This window comes from Dermochelys coriacea, chromosome 3 (genome assembly GCF_009764565.3).
Source record: "Dermochelys coriacea isolate rDerCor1 chromosome 3, rDerCor1.pri.v4, whole genome shotgun sequence".
Taxonomy (NCBI): Eukaryota; Metazoa; Chordata; order Testudines; family Dermochelyidae; genus Dermochelys; species Dermochelys coriacea.
In genome coordinates, this window is record NC_050070.1 from 199,647,145 (window position 1) to 199,673,071 (window position 25,927).

The window sequence follows — 25,927 nt, forward strand, 5'->3', positions numbered from 1 at the left end:
GTCTCACAAAGTGACACAAGAATCTGGATACGCCATTCTCTCTTTTTATTAGGTCCTTATGCTTCTGTATTATAAACTGCATATTAAAGTAACCTGCAAATGACTGGCTATTTCAGAGACAGGATTTTGCTTTTCTCATTGTCATCAGTTTTTAATCATGGTTACTCAGACTGAAATCATTCCTCCTAAAATATGGAGTAACTAAGAACTTGTCTACACAAACAATTAGACCATCAAGGCAAGCTTGGGTGTGAATCTACCCAGCACTAGCCTGCTGTGGATTAACTGTCCTTTTGCACCCTGCTGACGTGCATTAACAGTTTCTGAGCCCTAGTCTACACTAGGAGTTGAGGTCAAATTTAGCAGCATTAAATCGATTTAACCCTGCACCCATCCACACGACGAAGCCATTTTTTTCAACTTAAAGGGCTCTTAAAATCGATTTCCTTACTCCACTCCCGACAAGGGGATTAGCGCTGAAATAGGCCTTGCCGGGTCAAATTTGGGGTACTGTGGATACAATTAGATGGTATTGGCCTCCGGGTGCTATCCCAGGATGCTCCGTTGTGACTGCTCTGGACAGCACTTTCAGATACACTGGCCAGGTAGACAGGAAAAGGCCCGCAAACTTGAATTTCAATTTCCTGTTTGGCCAGCGTGGCAAGCTGCAGGTGAGTGCAGAGCTCATCAGCAGAGGTGACCATGATGGAGTCACAGAATTGCAAAAGAGCCCCAGCATGGACCGAACGGGAGGTATGGGATCTGATCACTGTATGGGGAGAGGAATCCGTGCTATCAGAACTCCGTTCCAGTTTTCGAAATGCCAAAACATTTGTCAAAATCTCCCAAGACATGAAGGACAGAGGCCATAACAGGGATCCAAAGCAGTGCCACATGAAACTTAAGGAGTTGAGGCAAGCCTACCAGAAAACCAGAGAGGCAAACAGCCGCTCCGGGACAGATCCCCAAACATGCCGCTTCTATGATGATCTGCATGCCATTTTAGGGGGTTCAGCCTCTACTACCCCAGCCGTGTTGTTTGACTCCTTCAATGGAAATGGAGGCCACATGGAAGCAGGTTTTGGGGACGAGGAAGATGATGATGATGAAGTTGTAGATAGCTCACAGCAAGCAAGCGGAGAAACTGGTTTTCCCGACAGCCAGGAACTGTTTCTCACCCTGGACCTGGAGCCAGTACCCCCCGAACCAACCAAGGCTGCCTCCCAGATCCGCCAGGCGGAGAAGGGACCTCTGATGAGTGTACCTTTTAAAATAGTATACATGGTTTAAAAGCAAGCATGTTTAATGATTAATTTGTTCTGGCATTCGCGGCTCTTCTGGACGTACTCCCAAAGCCTTTGCAAAAGGTTTCTGGGGAGGGCAGCCTTATTCCGTCCACCATGGTTGGACAATTTACCACTCCAGGCCAATAGCATGTACTCGGGAATCATTGTAGAACAAAGCATTGCAGTGTATGTTTGCTGGCGTTCAAACAACATTAGTTCTTTATTTCTCTGTGTTATCCTCAGGAGAGTGATATCATTCATAGTCACCTGGTTGAAATAGGGTGCTTTTCTTAAGGGGACATTCAGAGGTGTCTGTTCCTGCTGGGCTATTTGCCTGTGGCTGAACAAAAATGTTTGCCGCTGTCAGCCACGGGGAGGGGGAAGAGGGGAGCGGCTAGCCACGTGGTGGGGGGGAGGCAAAATGCGACCTTGGAACGAAAGCACATGTGCTATGTATGTAATGTTAACAGCAAGGTTTACCGTGAAAGAGTGTACCCATTGTTCTATAAAATGTGTCTTTTTAAATACCACTGTCCCTTTTTTTTCCCTCCACCAGCTGCATGTGTTTCAAGGATCACAGGATCTTCTCCTTCCCAGAGGCTAGTGAAGATTAGAAGGTGAAAAAATGCACTCGTGATGAAATGTTCTCTGAGCTCAGGCTGTCCTCCCACACTGACAGAGCACAGATGAATGCATGGAGACAGACAATGTCAGAGTGCAGAAAAGCACAAAATGACAGGGAGGAGAGGTGGCGGACTGAAGAGAGGGCTGAAGCTGAAAGCAACGTGATGAGAGGAGGCAGGATTCAATGCTGAGGCTGCTGGAGGATCAAACTAATATGCTCCAGCATATGGCTGAGCTGCAGGAAAGGCAGCTGGAGCACAGACCGCCGCCACAGCCCCTATGTAACCAACCGCCCTCCTCCCCAAGTTCCATAGCCTCCTCACCCAGACGCCCAAGAATGCAGTGGGGGGGGGCTCCAGCCACCCAGCCACTCCACCCCAGAGGATTGCCCAACCAACAGAAGGCTGGCACTCAATAAGTTTTAAAGTTTTAAACTTTTAAAGTGGTGTGTGGCCTTGTCCTTCACTCCTACACCACCCCTCCTGGCGCTTCTCTCCTCCACCACCCCTCCCGGGCTACCTTGGCAGTTATCTCCCTATTTGTGTGATGAATTCATAAAGAATGCATGAATATGAAGCAACAATGACTTTATTGCCTCTGCAAGCGGTGAGCGAAGGGAGGAGGGGAGGGTGGTTAGTGTACAGGGAAGTAGAGTGAACCAAGGGATGGGGGGTTTCATCAAGGAGAAACAAACAGAACTTTCACACCATAGCCTGGCCAGTCATGAAACTGGTTTTCAAAGCTTCTCTGATGCGCACCGCGCCCTCCTGTGTTCTTCTAATTGCCCTGGTGTCTGGCTGCGCGTAACCAGCGGCCAGGTGATTTGTCTCAACCTCCCATCCCACCATAAACATCTCCCCCTTAGTCTCACAGATATTGTGGAGTGCACAGCAAGCAGTAATACAGGGGAATATTGGTTTTGCTGAGTTCTAACTGAGTCAGTAAACTGCACCAGCGTGCTTTTAAATGTCCAAATGCACATTCTACCACCATTCTGCACTTGCTCAGCCTGTAGTTGAACAACTCCTGACTACTGTCCAGGCTGCCTGTGTATGGCTTCATGAGCCATGACATTAAGGGGTAGGCTGGGTCCCCAAGGAGAACTATAAGCATTTCAACATCCCCAATAGTTATTTTCTGGTCTGGGAATAAAGTCCCTTCCTGCAGCTTTTGAAACAGACCAGAGTTCCTGAAGATGCAAGTGTCATGTACCTTTCCCGGCCATCCCACATTGATGTTGGTGAAACATCTCTTGTGATCCACCAGTGCTTGCAGCACTATTGAAAAGTACCCCTTGCGATTTATGTACTCGCTGGCTTGGTGCTCTGGTGCCAAGATAGGGATATGGGTTCCGTCTATGGCCCCACCACAGTTAGGAAATCCACTATGACCTGCACATTTCCCAGGGTCACTACCTTTGATATCAGCAGATCTTTGATTGCATTGGCTACTTGCATCACAGCAGCCCCCACAGTAGATTTGCCCACTCCAAATTGATTCCCGACTGATTGGTAGCTGTCTGGCATTGCAAGCTTCCACAGGGCTATTGCCACTAGCTTCTCAACTGTGAGGGCTGCTCTCATCTTGGTATTCATGTGCTTCTAGGCAGGGGAAAGCAAGTCACAAAGTTCCATGAAAGTGCCCTTACGCATGCAAAAGTTTCACAGCCACTGGGAATCGTCCCAGACCTGCAACACTATGCAGTCCCATCAGTCTGTGCTTGTTTCCCGGGCCCAGAATCGGCGTTCCACCTCATGAACCTGCCCCATTAGCACCATGATGCCCACATTGACAGGGCCCGTGCTTTGAGAGAAGTCTATGTCCATGTCCTCATCACTCTCGTCACCGCGCTGATGTCACCTACTCGCCCGGTTTCGCTTTGCCAGGTTCTGGTGCTGCATATACTACTGGATAATGTGCGTGGTGTTTAATGTGCTCCTAATTGCCAAAGTGATCTGAGTGGGCTCCATGCTTGCTATGGTATGGCATCTGCACAGAAAAAAGGCGTGGAACGATTGTTTGCCGTTGCTGTGACGGAGGGAGGGGCGACTGATGACATGGCTTACAGGGTTGGCTTACAGTGAATTAAAATCAACAAAGGGGGTGGCTTTACATCAAGGAGAAACAAAAACAACTGTTACACAGAATGGCCTCCTCAAGGATTGAACTCAAAACCAGGGTTTAGAAGGCCAGTGCTCAACCCACAAAGCTATCCCTCCCTCTGGTATTTCAGGCAGGACTGAATCTCCATTAAAGTTTTCAAGGTGCCCCTGACAGACCTCATCAAAACGATCGTCAGCCGTTGATTTCACGGAGGGAGGAAGGGAGGGAGGAGCAAATGAATACAAAACAAATCTGGTCTATTTCTTGTTTTGATCCACTCCATCTATCTTTTACATCTTTGCCTGGCAGCAGACGGTGCAGTAGGACTGCAAACCATCCACATCTCCTGCCTGCTCGCCATAAGACGGTACAATAGGATTGCCTGCAGGACTAAAGAGAATGACCTGGTTGAGTCACTCCTAATTTAGTGCCTGTGCCCATGTCTGCCCAGGTGCTTCCGTCCAACCTTACCGAGGTGGCCAGGAGCACCTCGGACACGATGAGGATGGTTTTCAGGCCTACTGTACCTTCTGCTGCCACAAGGCAATGGGTTGCTGCTGCTGTGTAGCAATGCAGTACTGCGTCTGCCAGCACCCAGGAGACATACAGTGACAGTGAGCTGAGCGGGCTCCATGCTTGCCATGGTATGGTGTCTGCACAGGTAACCCAGGGAAAAAGGCGCAAAACGATTGTTTGCCATTACTTTCACAGAGGGAGGGACGAAGGGAGGGCCTGACGACATGTACCTAGAACCACCTGCGACAATGTTTTTTGCCCCATCAGGCATTGGGATCTCAACCCAGAATTCCAATGGGCAGCGGAGACTACGAGAACTGTGGGATAGCTACCCACAGTGCAACACTCCGGAAGTTGACGCTAGCCTTGGTACTGTGGAAGCACTCCATCGAGTTAATGCACTTAATGCACTTAGAGCATTTTGTGTGGGGACACACACAATTGACTATATAAAAACTATTTCTAAAAAACAGACTTCTATAAATTCGACCTAATTTTGTAGTGTAGACATACCCTGAGAGTGCTTTGAGCTAATCCTCTTTGAACCTGAACTAGCTCAAAGCACATTAACAAACTATTAACTCATGTCAGCAGGGTGGAAAGGGACAGTTAGATTGTGGCAGGCTAGTGTGGGGTAGATTCACACCCCTGCTTGCCATGGTCTAATTGTGTAGACAAACCCTAAGTATTGTCTTTGGCAATATTCTGCCTTGATTCGAATCTCTTTTGTAAAATGCAGATGTAATTTTAAATATATGAATGGAAACATTAAAATTTCCATGTTAATCTATTTCGAAAACCAAGCATCTGAAAAATACTTGCATTCTGATTCAGTAGCATCTTATATCTACCTGGCACTCTGCACTACACAAGGCCGTGCAGATTCAGGCCCAAGGTTTTATTATAGATTTTTATCTGGCATTTGTTTTTAAAATAACTACTGTATTCATTTTACTTCTTCATTCTCCCCTCTCTTCACTACACTTCTCCAAGAAATGAAATATTCTTTTCATACACAGACCTATCAGTGCTTAGAAACAGCGCTTACTAATTAAGGCCCTGAACATACAAAGCACTTACACATGTGTAAAAAGAAAAGGAGTACTTGTGGCACCTTAGAGACTAACAAATTTATTTGAGCGTAAGCTTTCGTGAGCTACAGCTCACTTCGTCGGATGCATAAGCTCACGAAAGCTTATGCTCAAATAAATTTGTTAATCTCTAAGGTGCCACAAGTCCTCCTTTTCTTTTTGTGGATACAGACTAACATGGCTGCTACTCTGAAACCTTACACATGTGTGTGACTTCAATGGCACTATATGTGCTCACACTTACACACATGCTTATGTGCTTTCTTGGTCTGGGACCATAAAGAGTCTATAGTGTTAGCTATTATACCTCAATTTATGAATACTTCAAGTACTTCAGTTCAGCCAAAATAAATTGTTTTGAAAAAAAGCTTCTTGCCCAAACTTATTATGATGAAGGTGATAAAAAATTAAAATTATTTCACACAAAAAGTCAAACCAAAAATATTACTCGTCCCAAGCGGGTGAGTAAATAATTCAAGTTCTGTAAAGCTGCCTTAGGATTAACTAGCACAGAGTTAAAGTAGCACTACAGCTAATGATCTAAACCCATCTTTACACCTCCTCTTCCTACTTTTTTAACCCATTACCTCCTTCTGCTTACTGTAACTCTCCCTCTGAAAGGCTGTACATTTTTTAGAGGAAAATATGAATGCAAGAGATCTGGGTTCCCTTTTAATGCTTACTTATTAAAAATAGCTAGAATCCGTACAAACTAGTGCCTCATCTTCCCAGCCATCAGCATTTCCAACAGGAAAGATATCAAAGGTTGTTCACTATAGGACTGACTACAAGCTGTCACATTTTTAAGTCCAAATTCTATGCAGTTCCAATGATTTTAGATGTGTGGAAGTCACTGCAATATGTTCCTTGGAGAACAAGAAGAGAAACATTGATAATTTAGGCCCTGATCCTGCAAAGACTTATGCAGCTGCCTAACCTTATGCACTGAGAGTAGTCTTAGTGTGGCATCAATGGTGCATACAGTTAAGCATGTGTGTAGGTCTTTGCATCACTGGGGCCTAAAGGGCTTGTTATAACAATGTATTAAGTGCTATAGATAAGCAATGTAGGCTGTGCTAACAGTATAGGGCAGGGATTGGCAACCTTTGGCACGTGGCCCTTCAGGGAAATACGCTGGCAGATCTGGATGGTTTGTTTACCTGCAGTGTCCGCAGGTTCGGCCGATCGCAGCTCCCACTGGCCTCAGTTTGCCGTTCCAGGCCAATGGGGGCTGTGGGAAGCAGCACGGACTGAGGGATGTGCTGGCCGCTGCTTCCTGCAGCCCCCATTGGCTTGGTATGGCAAGCCGCGGCCAGTGGGAGCGGTAATCGGCCAAACCTACAGACGCTGCAGGTAAACAAACCGTCCAGACCTGCCAGCGGATTTCCCTGATGGGTCGCGTTCCAAAGGTTGCCGACCCCTGGTATAGGGACAGTAGAATGAGTACAGCCTAGGGGCTGTCGATCAAGGTGTCCACTGTGTGACCTTTGTGTATCTGCACAGTCCATGTGCAGAAGAGACTCCTGGCCTGAGAAGCGCAGGTCTCAAAGTCCTGTAATGGTTATGATACATGTGAAGGGTACTGTTTACCTGTCAGTAACTCCATCATGTTCTGTAGTGATTGGTCAATTGTTAAATCAGTTGTTAATATATATACTGTATATACTGTTACCAATTCTTTGGCATTATCTGGCTCGGCATTATCTGCTAGCTAGGTTCTGCCACTGTGACTCTGCCCAACCAACAGAGTTACAGTGTTTATGATTTTATTTCTAGAATAAATGCGATTGTTTAAATACTAACCAAAGACTCCAGAACTGGAAATCTGAAACCAGGTGGGTAGCAGGAGGAACCCACCAAGGAGCAGTATTGCTTGGGAAGGGAAGGGCCTACTAATGCCGCCAACAAGCACATTTTCCCCCTGCAGTCAGATCCTTTTGGAAAATTGAAATTTGTCAAAAAATTGATATTTTCCCACAAATGTTTTTGATTTTTTGCAAAAAAAAAAAAAAAAGGCATTTTCCATTGGAAAATTATTCGGATAGAAAATTCCTGACCATTTCATAATCAGCAGGAACATTGAGCAGATTTCAGGCTCCCATGAATACACACTGCTAGTCAGGTTTCTGTCCAAACTTTTTAGTATAATAACTATGACCATTAACAGAGATCTCCAGAGGAGACAACAACAACTGATAACCAAAAACACTGGAGACTTGCAAGTTGTAATATGTAAAGTTATGCAAGTTACCAAAATTAGTCAAAACAGCTTTGAAAAGGCACTACAGGCTCTCTTTGCAATCAGCAGTAGCTGACAGCAGAAATGGGTAAGGTTAGCATGCCTTAGTTCTATATTTTTGCATTACCAGCATCATACATAAAAGAGGTCCAGAAGACTATTTCTCCACAGCCAGCCCAGCAGGGAAAGAGTTTCTGAATAGCAATGCAATTGGAGTTGCTTTCAGATGGAGACAGATGCACCTTTCTTGGATGATAAGCTAGCACATGGGACAAAAATATACTCAAGCTTTTTAACAATTACATAGTATTGAAAAGAAATTAACATTCCTTTTAATAGCCAAGCAAGTAATAGTTAACAAGCATAGAATCTTATAAGTATCCAGTTTCATCATAGCATCTGTAAAACAACCCATCTAGCAATACAAATCATAGCAGCAATTTAGCAGTTTACTCCACTTACCCATTTCCTGCCTGGTACTGCATACTCCTGTCCCATAGTTCTGTAATTCATCTGCCACTGTTTTCAAAGCATTAGCATCCGTTTCTGCAAAGCCAAGGTAGTTATAAGAACCCATGTTGATTACATCCTTGATAGTTCTTCCAGTAAACCTACAATTAAAGCAGATTTTAAAGAAGGAGGCAATAAATAAATAAATAAGTATTTATCCATCAAGTTTTGTTTTATTGCCATATTCCAACTTGGGAAATTACATTCTGTATACTTATAGTTTCCAATTGTTTTCTACTTCACTGGGTCAAAAGAGGAGGTCACTTATTGTAACTGGAGGTTCTTCGAGACGTCTGGTCTCTATTTGTGTTCCATATGCGGGTGTGCATGTGCGCCATGTAGCTGAATTGAAGTTTTTTCCAAGCAATGTCTGTTGGCCCACACATGCACAGTATGCCTTCTTGTCCTCCCAACCAAAGGTATAAGGGACAGCGCGGATCAATACCACTCCCGTTCCTACTCTTACTGCAATGTGGTCAAGTGCCAAGCAGAAGGGATGTAGAACAAGTAGTGGAACAGAGATAGGGACCACATATCTCAAAGAACCTCCAGTTACAGTAAGTAACCTCCTCCTCTTCTTCTTCAAGTGATGGTCCCTATGTGTATTTCACACGTGGGTGACCTGTAATGAGTGATCAGTGTGATGGTGGATGCAAGGAGGCTACTGGCAGAGCCATTTGCAATACAGCTTGTCCCACGGCCTTGTTCGTGGCTACTGCATGATCTATGGCATAGTGCATTGTGAATGTGTGTATGGAATGCCATGCTGTGTCTTTGCAGATGTCTTGCCACAGAACATCTGCTAATCATAGAATCATAGAATATTAGGGTTGGAAGGGACCTCAGGAAGTCATCTTGTCCAACCCCCTGCTCAAAGCAGGACCAATCCCCAACTAAATCATCCCTGCCAAGGTTTTGTCAAGTCTGTGAAGTGGAGGAAGTGGCTTGTGCCCATGTAGAACTGTAACGCCTCTGGGAGTAAGCTGTAATGCTCCCAGGAGAGAGGAGGTTTGATATCTTGTAGCATTCCAGTATGCAGCCCGAGATCCACTTGGAGATCCTCTGTGAGGATATGGTTTGGCCCCTTGATTTTTTTTTTGCCAGGGCTACGAAGAGTGGTGAAGACTTTTGAAAAGGTTTAGTTCTTTGTAGGTAGAATGCCATGGCCTGACTGACATCGAGGGAGTGTAGTCTCTTGTCTGTGGGGGAGGCATGTGGTTTTGGGCAGAACACAGGCAAGTGGATGGATTGGTTGGAATCACATGGAATTCTGACACAATCTTGGAGAGAAATTCGGGGTGTAGTCTCAAGAAAACTTTGTCCTTATGGAATACTGTGTAGGGAGGGCCAGCTGTCATGGCTGCAAGTTTACTGATCCTTTGGCTACAACCTGGCCACATTTATGAAAAGAATGGGCCATGATATAGGTTGCCATAGGTTCAAGAGGTAGTCTCATGAGGGCTGAGAGGATGAGGTTAAGATTCCTCTGAGGTGTGGGTTTGGTGAACAGTGGGAAGGTTTTGAGCAGGCCTTTCATGAATCGTACCATCTTGGGTATGTAAAGATGGAGCATCTGTCCACTGGGGGAAGGAAGCCACCAAGATATATATCAATAAAGCTGAGAGCTGAACCCAGTGTTTTTAGGGTAAGGAAGTAATGTAGGATGACCAAAATGGTCACTGTGTCTGGTGAATGGTGGTGGCGGCAGGCCTACTTCAGTAAGCGACACCACTTGGCTTGATAGCATGTTTTGATTGATTCTTTTCTGCTCTGGTTAAGGATCTGCTGCACTGGCGTGGAACATGCACGATCTATGTCTGACGCCCATCCAAACACAAGGGTGTGAAGTGAAGTGTGCCCAGACGGGGATGTTTGAACCAGCCCTGATCTTGAGTGAGAAGATCTGGGGATAACTGGAGCCTGACTGATGCACGAGTGGAGCGCTTCATGAGGTCTGTGAACCAGAACTGACAGGGACGGCAGGGTACTGTGAGGATGATAGTGGCTCTGTCCCGACACACTCTCCTGGGAACCTGAAGCAAAAGAGGAATGCGGGGGGGAAGCATATTGTAGGTGGCCCATTCATGAGAGCAGAACAGCATTGCCTTGAGAGTCTCTTCCCACAATGCCCCTGGAGCAATACAGGGGGATCTTCAAATTTGCATATGACATGAAGAGATCCCAGTTGGGCGTACCCCACCATGTGTAGAGGTTGGTCTGTAATGCGTCCCGTACTTCTCATTTGGGATCAATGTGGAAAGTCCTGCTCAGTGTGTCTGCCAGGGAATTCTGGGAGCCCAGGAGATATGCAACTTTTAAGGTCACCTGGTTTCTGATGCACCAGTTCCACAGTCTGACCAACTCCAAGCATAGGGAGCGAGATCCAGCCCCTCCTTGTTTGTTGATGTATGCCACCGTGGCAATGTTGTCTGAAACAATTTGTATGTGGAGAGCACGTAAGAGGGGAAGAAAGGCTTTGCAGGTAAGGCAGACTGCCCTGAGCTCCAGCACATTTGTGTGTTTCCTGGCTTCCCATAGTGTCCACGTGTCCTACATTGTTTGGTGGTCCAGGTGGGCATTCCATCCCATAAAGGAGGCGTCCGTCATGATGGTGGCCTTTGAAGCGGGAGGGCTGAAGGGGGTCCCATGCCTGACCTTGGATGGACTGGATCATCAAGCAAAAGGGGTCAGAACGTCCGAGGGGACAGTGACTCTGGATTCAATGTGATCCCTGTTCAGCTTGTAGGTCAGGAGGAGCCAAGTCTGTAGGCACTGCATGTGGAGTCTTGCAAAGGGCATCATGTAGATACAGGCTGCCATGTGTCCCAAGAGGAGAGGCACGGGTGGACTGTTGTGCAGGGCTTGCGGCAGATGTGAGCATTTAGGGAGCTCACTGTGGCAAAGCCTTCTACCAGGAGGAAGGCCCATGCAGCAACTGAGTCCAGTCTCACCTCTATAAAATTTATAATCTGTGTAGGTGACAAAATGGATTTGTCTTCATTCATGCAGATTCCTAGGGAGGCCAAAAGTCTTTGAAGAGATTGGGTCATGGGGACAACTTCTTGTCATGATTGTCCCACTAGGAGCAAATTGTCCAGGTAAGGGAATACTGTGTGACCCTGGTATCTCATTTGAGCCGCTATGATCGTGAATATCTTTGTAACCATCTGCGGTACCCACTATGCTGAAAGGAAGAAAACAAAACTGGAAGTGTCAATGTCCCACCTTGAAACAAAGGAACTTCCTGTGGAACAGATGGATGTCTACATGGAGGTATGCATCTTTCATGTCAAGAACTGTGAACCAAGCTTCCTTGTGAAGAGAGGAAATCAATGCAAACATGATCATGCAGAATTTCAGCTTCCTGATGAATGTAATTTAGCTGTTGAAGGTCCAAGATGGATCTCCGGCCTATCCCTTTTTTGGGGATGAGGAAACATAATGAATAGAATCCTTTCCTTTGGAATTGTGGGGGGATGCCCTCAATCACACCCTTGTAGAGCAGGGAGTCGGTTTCCTGCTGAAGAATCAATTGGTGGGAGAGATTCTGGGTGTCTGCAGGGTGCCCATGGAGACTATGATGGGACCCGGTTTCATAGTCAGGCCTGTTCTGTCCGTGTGATGTTGAGGTGGCACCATTGGAGTATTCGGAGCTGCGCTCAGAGATGGGCACTCTAAAAGTCCTGAGATCAAGGTCACTGACGTTACTGATGGATCCTGCTTCTTCTTTGTCTTACCCTCCAGATGCTGGATCTTTGGCACTGGTTCCGCGGGGTCCGTGCGTGACAGATCTCCCGACCTGGCATAACTTGAGGAGGGAACACATCTCTTATGAGCAGTATGCTGCAGGGATCTGCTCTTGTGCCTATGAGTGTGTTTTTTTTCTCTTGTGGTGGGACTTGTCCTTTCTTTTCATTGTTGACGGTTACACACCAGGGCTTGTGCTTGGAGAGGCACTGCTGGGTTGTGGTGGCTGCTGTGCAGGAGGGTCTCCCTGGCCAGGATCTGAGGGCATTCAGGGCCTCATCGCCTCTTCCATCAGGAACTTGCAGAGATGGATCTCACAGGCCTTTCTGGTTCTGGGCGGGAAGGACTTGCAGATGGTACACTTTGCTGACATGTGTGCTTCTCCCAGGCAGTATAGGCCCAATCACAGATAGAAAAAGAACGAGGGCAGGAGACGCAGTTCTTGAAGCCTGGGATCCTAGATGTAGTCCATCAGTGACGGGGGGTTGAGTGCACCAACTGGGGAGCGCATCTACTAAACTACAACTATATCTACTATATTAACTATCTTAACTAAGCTATAGAGTAAAATTAAATCTAAATTATTTACAATAGAGAAAGGCAAGTCTCTCATCTGGTAAGAGCAAAGGAGGATCAGGGTTCCAACTCAGTCCATATGGCAGTAAGAGGGAACTGGAGTGGCACTGCCTGGTACTGCCCCATATACCTTCAATCGGGAGCATGAGGAGATGTACCGCACGTGCGGGTCAACGGACACTGCGTGTGCACCCATGTGTGGAATACACACAGAGCTCATCACTTGAAGAAGAACTGTTTGCTTCCACACAATGTTTGGCACATTCCATCCTACAGGTGACTGCATTTCAGGATTGAGTGACACAGTGCCTGTATATATTGTTTGAAAATTGCCTTAGGATTGTTTAGGAGGAACAATATACATTTGACATATGCTTATCTGCTTCCCAACTCTGTTGGATCATCAGAGGCACATGTTGTTTTAAGAGAGCCAATACCAGAGGAACAACCATGCATCATTCATTGGAAAAAAGAATAAGGAGACATGTCAATGTAATTTCAATAATTTGAAAAATAATCCATAAAATCCACATGCTGCAACACACCCAATATCTTTCTAATACGTGTGCTTACTTTTTCAAAATATTTCAGCAACCATAGTATAAAAAGAGACACTACATTCGTTTTCACTATAGTGCCTTTCTACCTCAATTTCAATAGAGTGAAGTTAAGTGTATATAAAGCCTTCAGTTCCAAGCTTGGAATTCAATACCAAAGAATTGGTACAGATCCTTGTGTGTAAATCAGAAGTCTCATCTACACAGCACAAGCAATCATTTTTACAACTGTGCTTAAGAAAGGCTTAAACCAAACTGGGTTATAAGAGAGTTTGGCCGAGCAGTGTGGATGGGTCCAAACTATGTTATAAATGCCTTTAAATCTCTTCAGGTTTTTACCTGAGTTAAAGCAATTTTTTTTTAAAAAAAGCTCATTTGCAACTTAATTTGGCCTCCTTCCATGCTGCCCACCCAAACAGTGTTTAGAAGCACAGTGCTCGATCTTCAGCTGGTGTAGACCCATTGACGTTAATGGATAAAGTGTTAAATGCTGTTGTTTGCCCTTTGTAGAAGGGTCAGAAGTAGAAAACTACTATTTTTGTAAAACCAGTAAATCTACAATTAAAGCACATTTTAGAGAAGGGGCAATATATAAATAAACAAATAAATATTTACCCATCCAGTTTTGTTCTGTTGCCATATTCCAACTTGAGAAATTACATTCTGCATACTTATATTCCCATTATAGTTTTCTACTTCCCTGGCTAAAAAACTGTTGCTTGCTACCTGTAGCCTGACCCACCTAAATGTCCAGTTGAAATCATCTGTAATACGTTCCATCAGGTCAAACTGTGGCCCTGGGACACTGCAGATTGGACGGTTCCAATTATCTCGTATTCTCATGTAGAGGTTTCTTGTGTAAAAGTTCTCAAAATCTTGATAAAGTGGCACAAAATCCTGGTTTGAAAACAAATACAGGGTTACATTTCTAGGAAAGTCAACGTCTTATATACTTTATTTATTTAAATTAAAAAGGCAGACTAATTCATTAAGAAACTGGTAATAATACAAGCCTAGTGCATTACTGGCAGACTAATTCATTAAGAAACTGGTAGTAATACAAGCCTAGTAGCAGAGAACTCACAAAAGAGTCTAATATTCTGAAAGCTCATACCAGGAGGAGCCATCATGCCAGATACACACTGTGAAAGTTATTCTGAAAATAGAGAGTTTCATTATAATGTAGAGCTTCTAGCAAATGTGGGATAAAAAGCCCATCCTAATCCATAAGAAAATGGACTCATTAGATATAACCCGAAAACCTACTGTGATTTATTTGGATATTTTCAGCCTAGACTAGAAGTTCCCACTTCAGTTTATACATGCCTTCTTCTTGTAGGGCGTTGACTTTGGTTGACAAATACTTAACCATGGGTTATATATATGTTGCACCACAGTCATACTAGTTAGCAAATATATACATATGAAATATGAGAATTAACAGAATACACAATGGTGTGGTAAAAAGGTTTTACTGGAATGTTTAGGATCATCATTATTCACAAGTGGCCAAATCACAGAGGACATATCAAAAGTGTGATAATGAACTCTTTATATCCTGCTACTTCATTATGTAGCTTATGCTGCTTTTTTAAAAAAAAAGCCTACAAAACCCACCCCCCCCATTTTAGGGACAGAAACATCTTCCAGATTTTTTGAATGAAGTTGGTATTCTTTTTTGTATCTTTCCTCCTGTAGCTCCAGGTCCCTTGACTCAGACAGCTCAGAAGGAGAAGGAAATTATAAACTAATCAATTTTAAATCCATACAAATGATTATAAAATAGCTTTTCTATGTATCACAGTGCCATGACTTTAGGGTCACGTATCTTGGGCCTACCAGAGAAAGAAACAATACTTGGGTGTCTTGTTGGAACATGGGGATCCCTCACTTATTTCTAGCCCTGATCATTCACAAGGCTTTGAGTGGTAAACCTTCCACCAGTCCAAAAATGAATATGGTTAGTCCTGGCCCTCAGACCAATGTAATTTTGGGGTGGGGACAGGTGAAGAAGGAAACGTTTGTGATATATATGGTCCATATTTGAAAGCTGCTCAGATTGTTAGAAATATTGCCCTCATGGGAATCTAAGGGATCAAGCACGAATTGATCATCTGTAGCTGCTTGGGATCATTCATGCTACCACTTCCTCTGGCAGGTCTGCTTTAAATTGTCTGGATCAGTATCAGTCAGACTGGTAATCGATATGGATATGGCCAGTTTAAAGCAAACCTGCCAGAGGAGATCGAAGCATGCATCTAAGGCAAACTGTTTTTGCTTTGTAGCTGGAGCAGAAGAATCAGACTAATTTATGATCTACTTGGCAAACACACACCCTGGGATAGGAATCTGCCAAAGTACTCTCTGTGGAGTAGCGAGAGGGCAGCACGACAATGGTCTCAGTTTTAAAAGGGGATAGTATCGTAATATTGTCATTATTGTATGTTGTATATCAAAAGTACTCCAGTGTATTCCCAAAAACTATGCGGGGGCATCAATTATGCATGTGTTAGCATAACGGACTTAGGGTGACAGCAATCCCTAAATTATCCAGGAATAGCGCTCCAGTTTCCAACAATTCTTATAAATCAGGATTTTATATTTTGGCATCACATCTTATTTTCTGCTTGATGGCTACCTATGTGTGAACTTCATTTGTATTTACCATCTCCTGTGTTTATAGGAAGAGAACAAGTCACGGTCTTAAAATAGCAGTTTGCTAAGAACTTTTTAAAATACATATTCTTAGGTTAAAAATGATGATTACTAAGCTAAAGAATACCATACGCCCGAGCTTTGTTCTTTCAAGACATATTTTAGCTTTCAAGCAAATATAAAGCTCTTAATCCTGCAAATTGCCACCCCCTCTCCTTCTACTATTATGGGCTGTTACGAACAAAATTTCCTTTTGGACAGATAGAAGAGGAAACCCAGCTCCTGAAGAGACCAGCCAGATGGATTTGTTACTGTAATGAGAAAAGATAAGAAACAGAGCTACTGGGTATGCCAGGAGTTTAATATATGAGCGTACACTTGGAGACTGCCTTGACTCCTGTCTCAAGGCAAGGTCAAGTAACCAGTTGGGAGGGGCAAGGAGATTGGGGGAGGGGAGGTATAAGACACACTAAAAGCTAAAGAAAAGCCCGACCTTGGCCAGAACACAACCTCACTCCTTACCCTTCCCATGGGATACAAAAAAGGTGGTACCAAAGCCCCCAGACTCACGACCCTCCAAAATGGAACATGACCATAAATTGTAAGGGGTGGGATCAGGGGCATGCACTACAGGTATAATTAAGCCTGCTAAGAAGGAGGAAGTGGGAAAAACAGAGAAGGGAAGGCTCTGCAGCGTACAGAGCTATGGATATGCTTGCTTGATTAACCCCTATAAACATCACATTGCTTGCACTTCAGATTTCTGGTCTTCTGTTTTCTGTCTGCATGACAAGAACCAGGAGAGGGCGAAGGGAAAGCTCTTAACACAATACACTAACTTTTTTCATACATACTTTCTGTTCTTCTCTTTCTGCAGCAAAGCTACATCTTTCTAGTCCACAGGCTCGCATAAAATCTCGCAGGTAGCCAAATATTGTTCCAACGCCAAAACCCACATAAGTCAAAACAGCAACATACATTGGTGCTTGTTCAAAGTGTTCATTAAATGGCCTTTTGTAGAGACCTCCATTTGATATGCCATTTTTCTGAAAATACAAAATAAGAATCTGTGATTAAAACATTTCAACTGGCTTTAAAACCAAAAATAATTTGCTTCAAGACCTCAGGCTTTTAGGTGCATTTCTTCCTATAGTGTAGCATGGATTAGCAGAGGAGTATCATCACAGCATAGACCTGGCAAATCCTAAATTTAAGGAGGATTACTTCTTATGCTGTAGTCGTTGTTATAGGTTCTAGAAATAAGACAAGCAATAACAGGCAAGGGGGCAACCTGGGCTTGTAACTTGAGTTACCTTACAAAATTGAGATTGCAGAATCTGCCAGTGTTGAAATCAAGGGCTCTTATTTGTGTCCATTTAATAAAATTTAATTTTTCCTGTGTATAGAAAAGATAATTCCACCGGACCCTGACTGAAGGCTTTGCAGGCACCAAGAGAAATGCATAGATCCACTTAAAAAAATTAGCCGAAAGGGCAAAAATCAATAATGGTGCTAATGCTGCTGATGCTCGATTTTATTTATGAAAATTTTATAATTTTTACTTGAAAGACAGAGAGAATGAATTCTAGCTATAAACACATACACATATATTTTATATACACACACAAACACTGATTTGCTCTTGAGGAATTTGCCTCTACCTCATGTTGGGATTGTAAGGTTACATTCCAACCCTTCATTTATAAATGTAACAAATTTTGGGCCACAAGTCACTGAATTACTAAACATGCAAGATGAAGATTTGAAAGGCTAAATCAACACTAATCAAAATTGATATAGCAACATGATCAGAAATATGGATCTTATCAATACCTACAGTTTCTATCTATGCTGCTAAGAGTATGGAAATTCAGAAGACTATCTAGCAGGTAGTGAGGCAGTGTGGCCTCTCTTCAAGCGAAAAGGGGAAGAACCACCCTCTGTTCACAAGTGGGTGGAGCCAGGCCTGCCTCGCCCCTCCCGCTGGAAGTACTTCACTGGGACAGAAGTATAAAGGGCGGGGCCTCCCGCTCATTTGGGGCCAAGACACCAAAGGAGGCAGATGAACCCTGCTTGCTCCCGGATGCTGACCCTGCTGCTGAACCCAGTGATGCCCTGCCCGCTGGGGAGCCCACTTCTGCCATGGACCTGCTGGGATTGCCACAGGCCACCAGAGGTGGCGGAGGACACCCTGCTGTTCCAATTACACCCCAAGGGGCGGGGAGGAAGTGGCCCAGAGACAGTCAACCTTAGACTGGCTGCAGCTTCGCCTGAGGCACGGCCAGCGTGTTGCGGTTGGGATCCCCGCTGACTAAGTGGCAGACCACTCCACCCCTGGGGTGGCAGCTTCCCCTCACTAGGCCCAGTGGCCTATGCCCATCGGTTGTGTGCTGGAGCCAGGATGCCCTACCCCTGGGGTTTCCTCTGGCTCTGCTACAAGAGCCCAGAATAGATTGACTACTGGGTTTGCTATCTCTGCCTCCATAGGCCAGCGCTAATTGACTGGTGGGGTTGCTCCGCCCTGGGCCGAAGGGCTTGGAGCTGTTTAATGCTAGTGTTGGCCCAGGCCCCTGCCCCAAGGGCCCCGAAGCCATAGACTAAGGTGGGTGCAGCGCCTGCTTGAAATGTCCAAGAGCTCTAGGCGGTTGGCTGCACAGCCCATTAAAATGGTTGGGATGCTAACACCTATGCTGATTCCCCTGATATGAGGTGGAGGCCCCGACAACGAAGTGAGGTGGTGGTGCCTCCCTCCGACCCAGAGGGAGAGACAACTGCCCCACCACTTCAAGCCTCAAACATGTTTAGTGAACTAGAAGATTAAAAATAAAACAAAAAAAACCCCATATTCCCTCTATGTCAGGTTTAAATGTTGCAAAGTGTTCTGCATTCTTCAATTATGTAAAGTATTTATTGTATGAGTCTTCAAGATGGGTTTATTTCTTCCTCATCCCAGGATTACACATTGCCAATATTGACTCATGGCCGAAGCTATTGTACCATGGTACCATCCACTTCAGCATGGTCACATAAGTGGGGCAGCTGCACATTGTGATTACCTGTGTGAAAATTAAAGGATGAGTACTGAGGTGTGGCCTCCAACCATGAAGGTCAGCCTTAGCAACACCAATGGAGATCTCCATGCCATGTTCTGACATTGATAAAGCCTACCACAAACTAAGGCTATGCAGTTTGTGGGCTACATGACGTGCACAGCCGATCTAAGTGAAAACATATTTCTATTATTGTCACCTTATATCCCAGAGCAGGGACACAAGGCTAGCAGCTTTGAAGGAGCCATCCTCTCCTTCCCCCTCAGCTGTGGGATTATATTTAAAATTAGTGTAGTGGTGGCAGTTGAGATCCAATGTCATGCAGCTTTTCACATCTCCAATTCTCTTCCTCTGTGCTGCAACTCCATAGCTTCAGACTAGTCTGGGTCCCTCCAAGGTTGAGCCATCTCCAAGATGGCCTGATCACAATCACAAAAATACGAAAGAGAGAAAACCTAGAAGAAATGATCCAGTAGGAAATGGGAATATTCAGCTATTGGTAGAGAACGCATTGGCTAAAGCTCCAACCCAGTGGACAAATGACCCAGGGCAGTCTTTCCTCATTGGGGGTTGGGTCTTAGTGGCAATTTGTTTCTCATTTGCCTCCATCACAACACCCTTCACTAACTTAATAAAGAATTCTGCCCCCAAGCAAGTCCACTGTTGCTTCCATGAGAGCAGAGCTTTGAAGAAATGAAAAAGATCCCATCTCATCTACTTATCTTGTACAGTCTACAGTCTGAGCGAGAGATTGTTTTATAGACAGGCGTACCAGAGAAGAGCCCAAGCAGTCCTGTCACAAGAATTCCGGTCCTCTTATCTGACTAGAGAGCTCCTACCCAGAGAGATTACGTACTCTGTAGTGGAGAAGAACATCTGGCAATCCACTGGGCAGTGAGGGCCCTATACTATTCGTTCCTTGGAATCCCATTCATGTTGGTCAATCAAGCTCTGTTCAAATGGCTACATGCCATGAAGGGCTCCAACCAAGATATTACTTGAAATCAATAGGGCTGTGATGCCAGTAGTTAAGCTGGATATCAGCCAGGAACATTGTCTGCCTCAAGCTCTTATGGCCTTCTGTTCCAAGGGTCACAAACGCAGTTGGGGTAGGGGAAGAATGTAAAACACACAAATGGCAGGTAAGTCTCTTCAAAGGCATTTCCAGCCACTTGGGCAGCGATGGGAGATTCTGACAGTGAGGGGCAAAGATTTTGCAGCATTTGCCAGATCTGCAGCTCCCCTGCTCTCTCATCCAGAATCCTCTACTTTCTTTGTCATTGTCCCCAACCCAAATGCCAGTCAGATGCAGAGGAAAAAGGGCAGCGCTTGCGGTCTTAGTCTTTTCTTTTGATACAGCAGTAGTGGCTCCTGCAGGGCCCACTGAACTGTGGGCCCCATGCACCACTAGTAATGCTGAGGTTGGATTTACCCCGCCTGGCTTGTATCACACACACATACACACACAAAAGTCTTCATGGCTAAAAATTTGGGCTAGGTCCTCAGCTGGTATAAATCAGCCTACTGCCTTTAAAGTCATGGAGCTAGGCTGATTTACATTAGCTGAAGATCTGGCCCTCATTCAGTAGTTTCACACTATTCTTTGCCACGAGTATAGTCTCAAACAAACATTACAGTACTAGCATTAGACAAGTGCAGAGCTATGAAACCTTTTCTAAAACATATGAACACAGCAAGGCTTATAGAACTAGAAAGCTGCCAACAAGGGCTTGAATACATGGTGCGGCAAATCATGCCAGAGGGGAGTGATTTGTAAAGAGCACTAATGTGCTGTGCTCTAACTGCCCCATGTAGTCCCTGTGGGCTCACTCTAAAAGGTACCTAGTTCATGTAAATGTAGTCCTGTTTGAAACTGGGTACTTTTTAGAGTGCGCCCGCAGGGTCTGCCTGGGACAGTTAGAGCAGAGCATGTGAGTGCTCTTTGCAAATCACATCCCTTTACAGTGCACTTTGCTGATGTTGTGTAGACAAGCCTTAATTCCTTCCTGTCTACCTTAATTTTGCTTTCCTCACTTTATTTACCCATGCCTCACACAGCAGAGCAAAGTTCACTTGATTCCCTTTCAGAGTAAGAACTGCTGGACTCTAATAATTTCTTTTCTCTGACTCACCCCACCCAATGCCCTCAACTGCAGGTGTCTGCAGAATCACTTGACACCATACCCGTCCCTCATACGTTTTGAAACTTCTGATGCTTATGAAAGACAGAGAACTTGTTGTGTAACTTGAAAAAAATCTCACTGGTGATTACATGGGAATCACAAAACTCTTGGTATTTGCAAGCCTTTTCAGAACAACAGAGGTAAAAGAGCTGCATTTACAACTTACTTACAACAAACCTGAATTTGCCCCCACAAGCCTTGGGTAATTCATGGGATAAGCTAACCCATATATAAAAAATCTTTTCTAAAGTAAGACACTTCTATTACACAGTACTTCCAAGTCAAGCAAGTTCCACAAAAGATGCAATCTCTCCCTTTCTTTCAATTGCATTTTTCCAAATATTTGTATTGGATGGGAATGCATCTTTAGTGGCATGTCCCCAACCTATAAGAACACTTAACAAAAGGAAAGACATCATGTTTTGTCAGTATTTCTGCCTTTCACAGACAGTGTGTTATCTTGTTACAAACAGGTCTTGTCAACCAGGGTTGTCATTTTATTTTGAATTAAAAACAGTGCCCAAGAACCACCACCATCTTTAATACCAGAGAAGTTAATTCTCAGACTATTGCAGGCTTTGCCTTTTCAGCACTTCAGACCCAGACCAAGCTGAAACCCCCTATATTGTCTAAGGATTAGCCTGCCCTTTGGAGACTAGATATTTTCAATTAATCTGTGCAAGAGATCTCTGTCATCTCTGCCAAGGCATTTAAAGGCCATCCACATACACTACCAGTAGTATCCAGTTTACTAGTCAAATAACCAAGGGTTAGATTCACAAAGGAATATAGGTGTGGCAACACTCAACTTTGCCATGTCTCTCTTTCAGCCAACTATAAACACTGGCATTCAAGGAGCCTAAGTTAGGCACTTAAGCTCCCTATGCAATAAATGGGGCAAGATAAGCACCTAAGACTGGGATTCACAAAAGCCAGCATGCTAGGGAGCTCCCAACCTAAGCTAAGTGTCCTAAGCCCTGCGGCCTGAAGGAATTCATTGCCTATGTCCAGGATGGAGGGAGACATCTTAAGTGACACAATTAATAAAGAACAGGCAACACAAATCTTATAGGGCTTCATCAGCTTGACTGAAGCTAATAGACACAGATTAGTTAAAGACAGCATCACTATGTAATTGAACCCTTTAATAGCCTCTCCCCAACACCAATGTTAGTAATTCAACAAGGAAAGAGTGAAGCTATTGCACTGATGTTGGAACACATAAAATAATAACAGGTTTCAGAGAAGCAGCTGTGTTAGTCTGTATTCGCAAAAAGAAAAGGAGTACTTGTGGCACCTTAGAGACTAACAAATTTATTTCAGCATAAGCTTTCGTGAGCGACAGCTCACTTCATCGGATGCATTCAGTGGAAAATACAGTGGGGAGATTTATATACATAGAGAACATAAAACAATGGGTGTTACCATACACACTGTAACATAGCTTGACCTCCTCATACTGAAGGAAACAGGACTGGAGATCACAACTCCAGTGTCACTTATGTAGATGAGAAAAAGAGCTCTCTGCAAACCATGTCTTGTTTAGAAGGGATAAAATCTGATCCAAAAAGAGATGAAACTCTCTAATTTTCCTCAACTGACAGATGTAATGTAGATCTGCCAATAGCTGGGATTTACTGATTATTACAGGAAATTGATCAAACACTATGTTAATCTGGTTGATCTATTTGTAGCTTTCAGTAGGGAGAACACAGAATTCAAGAGGGCTATGCAACATCAAGAAATATTTGATGAAAACAATTAATCACATGATTTTTGCTGATACAGACTAACACGGCTACCACTCTGAAACCAAAAATAACAATGTAACAAAGGGGGACTTTACTGGGAGCAGGGAAATAGGACCTGGAAAGGAAAGGATTAACTAATAAGTACTACAACATCAACAAATCAACCAGTTTCTCACCTCACCGCATTCACAGTTCTTCCTGAGCCCCAGCTCCCTCCTGGCTCCATTCCAGGCACGTAGTTCACGGAGTATGATCTGGAGATGCGTGCTCCAGCACTGTGAATGCTGACTGGCTTAAACAATTCCCCTCAAAGGGCTCCCCCTCATAGTATCTTTGCCCCTGGGTGGGACAGGGTCCCCCCCCCGGCTCCCTAGTCTGGAGACCAGTGAAGATCTTGGCTTCTGTGTCAGGTCTCTGTCACTCTGGACGCTAATCTCCATAGCCCAGGAACTATCTGACTCAGACACTGGATACCATGCCAGTTCAAAGACACCCTGATCAAAACCTTCCTGATCTGTTCTGCTTCTCTCAGCTCCTAAACCCAAAACTGAAACTAAAACTAGTCTCTTTGTCTCTGAGTAGAGGCGAATTAAGATATACTGGGGCCCTGGGCACAAAGAACATTTCGGTCCCTCATTCTCCCACCTTCCTGGCAATGGAGCCCCTCACTCTGCTCTCCTCCTTCCCCACAAGGCCCTGCCCCTTGGCCTGGCCAGAAGCCAGGCCATGGTAAGAGCTGTGCAGGGAGCCTGAGCCACTGTGGGGAGCCCTGGACTCTCCACCTGCCCTGGGCCGCGCGCCCTGTGGGGGCAGCAACAAGGGCTAGCGGCTGCTCTTGAGCACCCCAGCCTCCTGCCCAAGGCAGGTGCAGGGTCCAGGGCTCCCCACAGCTGCCCAGGCTCCTAGTCTAGGCAGTAGTCCCAAAACTGGGGAGGAAGGGGGCTTCATCAAATGGCTCAGCCAGCCCCGCACAGGGCAGGGGAGAGGGCCAGCTCTGTGCGGGGGGAGAGAAGAGGAGCTCGGGCCAGCTCCAGGGGGTGAGGGGGAAATAGAGGGGGGTTTGATCCGGTCCGTCACAAGGGGGGGGCTTCAGTCCGGTGTGGCCAAGGAAGCGTGGGGCCCTTGGTCTGGCATGGCGCAGTGTTTGGGTGAGCCGTTCCGCCAACTCTACCTAGGGGTGGGGAGAATATTGCTCACAACGTTTTCATAGGCTTCTGGCTGGGCTGGAGGCAGGGCTTCAGGGGGAAGAGGAAGAGCTGGGTGGTAGGAGAGGAGGAGCAGGGGGCAGGGCTAGAGTTTCGGCCGCTCCTGCGGGGCCCCCGGGACTGGGCTCTGTTGGCCCGTGCAGTAATCTGCCACTGTCTCTGAGTCAGGCTGATGGGCTGATCAGCTCTGGCTCACCACTGGCCCAACACATCCAATTTTAAAAAAGGGCTCCAGAGGTGATCCTGGCAATTACAGGCTGATAAGCTTGATTTCAGTACCAGGCAAACTGGTTGAAACTATAGTAAAGAACAAAATTGTCAGACACATAGATGAACATAAATTTTTTGGGGGGAAGTCAACATGGTTTTTTTAAAGGGAAATCATACCTCATCAATCTACTAGAATTATTTGAGCGGGTCAACACGCATGTAGACAAGGGGGATCCAGTGGATAGAGTGTACTTATATTTTCAGAAAGCCTTTGACAAGGTCCCTCACCAAAGGCTCTCAAGCAAAGTAAGCTGTCATGGGATAAGAGGGAAGGTTCTCTCATGGACTGGTAAATGGTTAAAAGATAGGAAACAAAGGGTAGGAATAAATGGTCAGTTTTCAGAATGGAGAGAGGTGAATAGTGGTGTCCCCCAGGGGTCTGTACTGGGACCAGTCCCATTCAACTATTTATAAATGATTTGGAAAAAGGGGTAAACAGTGAGGTGGCAAAATTTGCAGGTGATACAAAACTACTCAAGATAGTTAAGTCCAAAGCAGACAGCAAAGACATCGGACAGTGACCAGTGGTGCCAGAATGGTGGGGGGGGCCCTCGCCTGCTCACTTTTCACAAGAGCGGACCTCTCCCCATTCCTCTCTGCTTCCCTCCTGAGGCCCCACCCTCCTGCCCCCCAAGCCAGGCCAGCATGGAGTCCAGCCAGGGAGCCCGGGCAATTGTTGGAGTTTCATTGGACCCTGCACCTGCCCGTGGTGAGTGTGGGGGGGGGGTCTGAAAGCCCTGGCCATGTCCCAACCTCCCAGGTTCCCCGCCCGGCTGAGGTCAGGGGAAGGGTCTGTGACTCCATGCCAGCTGCCTGCACGGCTCTCTCAATGCAGCTCCGGTGGAGGGGGGATGCCTTGGAGCCTCAGCCCAGCCATAGTAGGAGCTGGGCAGGCAACTGTGAGGAACCACAGCGCAGACCCTCCACCTGCCCTAAGTGGGTGATCTTGGGGGGGAGGGACACAGGCTGGGGGCTGCTCGGTCCCCCTGCTCAGGGCAGGTGGAGAATCCACTGTGGCTCCCCCTAGCTGCCCTTATCAAGGCTGGGCAGGGGCTCTGCGCCCACACCCCCGTCCAGCTAGCACCAGGTCAGGGAGAGCCGTGCTGGCAGCTGTGGGGAGCCTGGCTCCCTCCACCTCCTTTGGTGAGTCTGTGCTGCAGCTCCAGAGCCCTGCACAGATACAAAATTTGTATCCGCACCCTATCCGCAAAAATGGTCCACGGATATCTGCGGATTTGCAGGGCTCTATAGATGGATCTTTGGTCCAACCCAATATGGTCGTTCTTATTCGTCTCAATGGGAGTTTCTAGTCCATTCTGTCCCCACCCCTGATTCCAAGCATGCTGGGAAATGGAGTCCGAGAGCTCTGGTACCCATTATTGTTTTAGGCCACAGAGTAGACCCCCTAGAGGCTCAGTATAGCGATCCTGAAGCTGGCAGACTCCAAGTAGGGGTTACCTGACATTGTGTCACTTGAACATTTATTTGACACTTTTAGAAACAGAAAAGATAAAAACTATTTTGGCATCAACCTTCATTTGTGAGAGAATGACCTTATTATTGA

At 45.5% G+C, this 25,927-nt stretch overlaps 1 protein-coding gene across 3 annotated transcripts in view; it reads right to left on the reverse strand.

Annotated features, from left to right (window-relative positions):
• Window positions 1–25,927, reverse strand: part of SPTLC3 (serine palmitoyltransferase long chain base subunit 3) — a 120,292-nt gene that overhangs the window by 60,080 nt on the left and 34,285 nt on the right. For all 3 annotated transcript variants that reach the window (XM_038396209.2, XM_038396212.2, XM_038396210.2), the window contains exons 2-4: window positions 16,759–16,950; window positions 13,992–14,146; window positions 8,322–8,470 (exon numbers count right to left, since the gene is read on the reverse strand). In XM_038396209.2, the coding sequence (XP_038252137.1) occupies window positions 8,322–8,470; window positions 13,992–14,146; window positions 16,759–16,950 (496 nt within the window). The remainder of the gene's footprint in view (window positions 1–8,321; window positions 8,471–13,991; window positions 14,147–16,758; window positions 16,951–25,927) is intronic.